Source organism: Vigna unguiculata, chromosome 5, assembly GCF_037176805.1.
Source record: "Vigna unguiculata cultivar grain cowpea cultivar isolate G323 ecotype 2 chromosome 5, ASM3717680v1, whole genome shotgun sequence".
Classification (NCBI taxonomy): domain Eukaryota; kingdom Viridiplantae; phylum Streptophyta; class Magnoliopsida; order Fabales; family Fabaceae; genus Vigna; species Vigna unguiculata.
Genome location: NC_140796.1, coordinates 3,703,885 through 3,708,495, shown reverse-complemented (window position 1 = coordinate 3,708,495; position 4,611 = coordinate 3,703,885). Strand labels below are relative to the sequence as shown.

At 35.7% G+C, this 4,611-nt stretch overlaps 1 protein-coding gene across 1 annotated transcript; it reads right to left on the bottom strand.

Annotated features, from left to right (window-relative positions):
- Positions 1-2,704: 2,704 nt before the first annotated feature.
- On the bottom strand, positions 2,705-4,025 carry LOC114186228 (uncharacterized). Its single transcript, XM_085672853.1, has 3 exons — positions 3,897-4,025; positions 3,338-3,813; positions 2,705-3,253 (listed from the first exon to the last, which is right to left on the bottom strand). The coding sequence occupies exons 1-3, from the start codon at positions 3,984-3,986 to the stop codon at positions 2,854-2,856; spliced, it is 966 nt and encodes a 321-aa protein (XP_085528979.1). The 5' UTR covers positions 3,987-4,025; the 3' UTR covers positions 2,705-2,853.
- Positions 4,026-4,611: the final 586 nt, after the last annotated feature.

Genomic DNA, 4,611 nt, shown 5'->3' with positions numbered 1-4,611 from the left:
AAAGGATAGTGATGAAAAAAGAATTGATTCAACATATTACAAGAGCTTGATTGGAAGCCTCATATATTTGATTGCTACTATACCAGATATTGTCTTTGGAGTAGGATTGCTGAGCAGATTCATGGAAGAACCACATGCATGTCCTTTACAAGGAGCAAAGAGAATTCTCAGATATATCAAAGGTACTCTGACCGAGGGAATTTTTTATGCTAACACTAAAGTTGTGAAGCTTGTTGGACATACAGATAGTGATTGGGCAGGAGATGTTGAAACAAGAAAAAGCACGTCAGGATATACATTTCATCTAGGAACAGGAGCAATATCGTGGTCCTCAAAGAAACAACCTGTCGTCGCTCTTTCAACAGTCGCATGGCAACAGCTAGTTGTGCAACCCAGACAGTATGATTAAGAATAATGCTTGAAGTGATGCATCAGAAGCAAGATACTCCCACAGTGGTATTTTGTGATAACAAGTCAGCAATTGCATTGTGCAAAAATCCAGTATTTCATGGACGATCCAAGCACATAGATATTTGGTTTCATAAAATCTGAGAACTGGTAGCTGAGAAAGAAGTAGCAATCGAATATTGTCCAACTAAAGAACAAGTTGCAAATATTTTTACACTGAAAGCTGAGTTATTTTATAAGTTAAAAAGAATGCTTGGAATGATACAAGCTTGATTTAAGGGAGGCAATGTCAGTAATTAAATCAAGCTGCAGAAGTTGAAAACTTTGACCGGATAGAAAATGATTGATTGGACCAAAACTTACCTTATGAGAAAGCTTTGTAACTTTATTGGAAAGCATAAAGGCAGCTACACTGGTAAAGCTAATTGTAGGCATCGCACAAAATTGCACAAAATTATAAACACCATTCAATTAGAGTCACAAGTTGAAAGGATATTTACTGACAATTTCTTCTTGAGTGGGTTGTCTAAAAAAAATTAATATTATAATATTTTGTAAAGCCTATAAAAGGCTAATCTTGTACCAAGAGTAATGCATCAATTTTAGATTGAAATATATTGAGTAGAAACACTCTCTTCCTCTCTTGTTTCGCTGTACCTGTATGAGTGTTATTTGATAAAATTATGTCCCACTGATATCAAAATTTATATGCATATTTCATATTTTATATTTTATTTTTAAATTTATTTTTCTTCATAAATATAAAAGTTAACTTAACTAAAATACTCTAAAACTGAATTATATGCGTATAATGTGTAAAAAAAACATTTTTCGAATAAAATAACGACTACACGTTCATACATTTCATACATAGTATAAATGATATATATATCCAAACACCCTAGGAAAGTCCTGAAGGTTACAATTACACACTTCCAACTTCATAACATCATGGCACAGTTCGAGAAAATCACATGTTTTACAATTTGCATGCTTGTAATATGCCTACTAACAAGTTCATCATCGGAAGCTTCTGATGTAAGAGCTACCATGCTAACTTTAATTTGTTTCCTACAATTGATTTTGATCTACTTAAGCTGAACTTACTATATATGGTTGAGTGGTTTTAGGAGACATTCAGAGCAACAGAAAAGACAGAAAACTGGTTGAACCATGGTGGGGGTATATACAACAGAAGATATGCGAGCATGGAGAAAAAGATCAGCGTTGAAACTGTTTCGAACTTAAGTTTGAAGTGGAAGTTCGAAGCGGGCAAAGACATAACTGCAACTCCAGCCATTTTTTATGGCGTACTCTACTTTCCGTCGTGGAATGGTAACATTTATGCGGTGAGAACAGAAGATGGATCTCTGATGTGGAAGCAGAACTTGCAGAATCTATGGTGTGGAAGTAGAGTTGTGATGACATGTATATAAAATGTTCCGACTTCCAATTATTTAGAAAAAAGATTCAATTTTGAGCAAGAGAACAAAATTAACTATGTATAAATGAGTGTTTAAAAACTACGCTCAATATAGAGAGGAAAACATATGCTATAGTTTTCGTTTTATTAATAATCCATTTATGATTATCACATTTTTTAAAAGAGATAACTTTTAGCAGCTTTTTGCCAAAAGCTAAAAGAACTGTTAATCCTTAACACAGAAGGCAAAGAGAGAGTTTCCTTGTGTTAATTTCTTGTTAAACCCATAACCAGCATTGAATCCATGGCCCACATAGATGCACCCTTTGTTGATTGACATGCCTCCATAGACACTGGCTCCAGTTTTATAGGACCATAAAATTTTCCCACTCTTTGCATCCATTGCATATATGTATCCCATTTTATCAGCTGATCCAGCAAAGAGAACACCATTTGCAACACTAACAGGACCATCAGCAGTGCTGTTAGCAGGGTTTGCTGTTGACCACAGAACTCTACCATTGTTAGCATCCATTGCCACCCACCCACCCGCAGTTGTAATCTTGTTTGAGGGTTTGAGCGTGAAATTTTGGGCATCAGAATTCACAATGTTCGTGTAAACCCTCTTTTCATCAGTTGCTGCACCCCATGATCCACCTCCTGCCGACCCATATGGCCCAGCTTCCTACAAAAGAAAAATAGAGAACAAAATGAATAAACTTTTCAACTGATATAGAGATGTCCACCAACTGTTCGATGAAAAGGGTGGGGAGAAGAAAATAGAAAACTATCATACTATAAATTATGTATTACCGTATACCAAACGACGTCACCATTATTTCGATCCAAAGCCCAAGCAATGCCACTTTGCTGGACTGCAACAACAATATCTCTTTTGTTCCCATTTATATCTACGGTCAACATCATAGGTGCCTCACCAAAATCAGCATCTGGTTTGTCTGCTAGAGGGGGACAATCAGGAGCAGGTGTGGGAGAATCGCTACATACTAAGAGAGACACATCTAGCCTCCGGCCTGGTAGTACCATTTGATCTTCCCAGAATCCAAATCAAGGGCTAAGATTGAGTTGGAGTGGTTGTCTGGTTCAACACACTCGTCTGGTTGAGTAGGTTGAGTTCGATTAATTTGTCTCTCTCGACACTGGCGTATTCGTAATGGGGCAGCATAGAGGTTCCCTGTGGCCATATAGACATGGTTTCTTTTCTCATCAATGGAAGGACTACTTCCCCAAACAGCAGCTCCTGCATATCCTCCTTTTGTGTTATTGTTATCTGGTATCGTATAAGTCCTCCACGTGATGTCACCGGATTCAGGATCAAGTTTCACAAATCTTCCACGAAACGTGCAGCACTCATCACGTTTCACAAGTGACTCCAGGGAAGATGTTCCAACATAGTAACCTCTGTGGAGGGTTGAGCATAAATAAGTTTTATAACATGAGTTTTTCCATTAAGAAAATAAGGCAAATAGATCTGCAAATAATGACCTTTTGTAATATGTTCCTGACATGGTGATGAGTGCTTTAGGATGGTAATCCAAAATGGTCTTCCACGCAAGCTTACCTGTTGCTCTTTTGACAGCAATAACAGCAGCAGGGGCATATATTCCCATAATCAGTAAATTACCGACCACTGTAGGAGTTGACCGTGACACTGTCCAATTTACGTTTTTAATAAGGCCTACAGGTGCTTTCAGACCTGTCAATTTGTCCAAGTTCTGCTTCCAAACAAGCGATCCATCAGCTTCTTTAACTGCATAGATGTTACCATTCCAGCTTGGAAAATAAAGGGTACGATCATATATGGCTGGTGTTGCAGTGATGTCTCTGCCAGCATAGAATTTCCACTTCATACGTAGGTCTGGTGCAGTTTTCGGACTGATCTTACGCTCCTTGGAAGCATATCTTCGGTTGAACAAATCTCCACCATGGTTTAACCAGCCTTGTGATTCGTGCCTTGCTACCTAAAACCAAAGCAAAAATTCATGAGTAATCTTTAAAACTATATGTACTCGAACGATATAATGAGGGTTACTATATATCATACGTCAGAGTTTGCTGCAAAGACCATTACTGCATGGATACATAATAACATTAGACAAAGATCCAAGTGCATGCTGTACTTGGGTAGTGGCATGATTGAACCTGAAGATGGTGTGTCAGTTTTCAAGATATATGTTTGAGAAACTTGTTTTGAAGAGACTTTATATGGAAAAAAAAAGTGGCCTAATTTGGTGCGTTATTTTTAGTGTGAAAGTAAAGTCTTACGTTAATGTTATCTAATAAATGATAGTATACAACAAAAGGTGACTTAGTATATTAAGAGATTAATGAAATTAAAATATATAAAAGTATTTAAATAGAAAACTTTTGTCCATGATACATCTAATCTAGTGTATTTATCAATTATTAAAAAAACAATAACACTTTGATAAGATTATACGAATCATATAATTATATGGATAAACGGCTATCGATTGATTGTCAAATTTCAAACTCCGTAGAATAATATCTCATTAGCATTTCATTAAACAAAATCAATTCAACGTAATTTATTTCATATTAATTTTAATTTATTAAAAAATTCTACAATTTATGCCATACAAAAAAAGAAAGTTAAAATCTGTTTTTTTATTTCAAAAATATCTTTAAAAAGTCAATTCATACCTAACTCAATTAAGGTCGATTATAATCATATGACTCTGATGATATATGATAAAAACTTGTATGACATAATTTGATAACTTTTATAAGAATAAAAT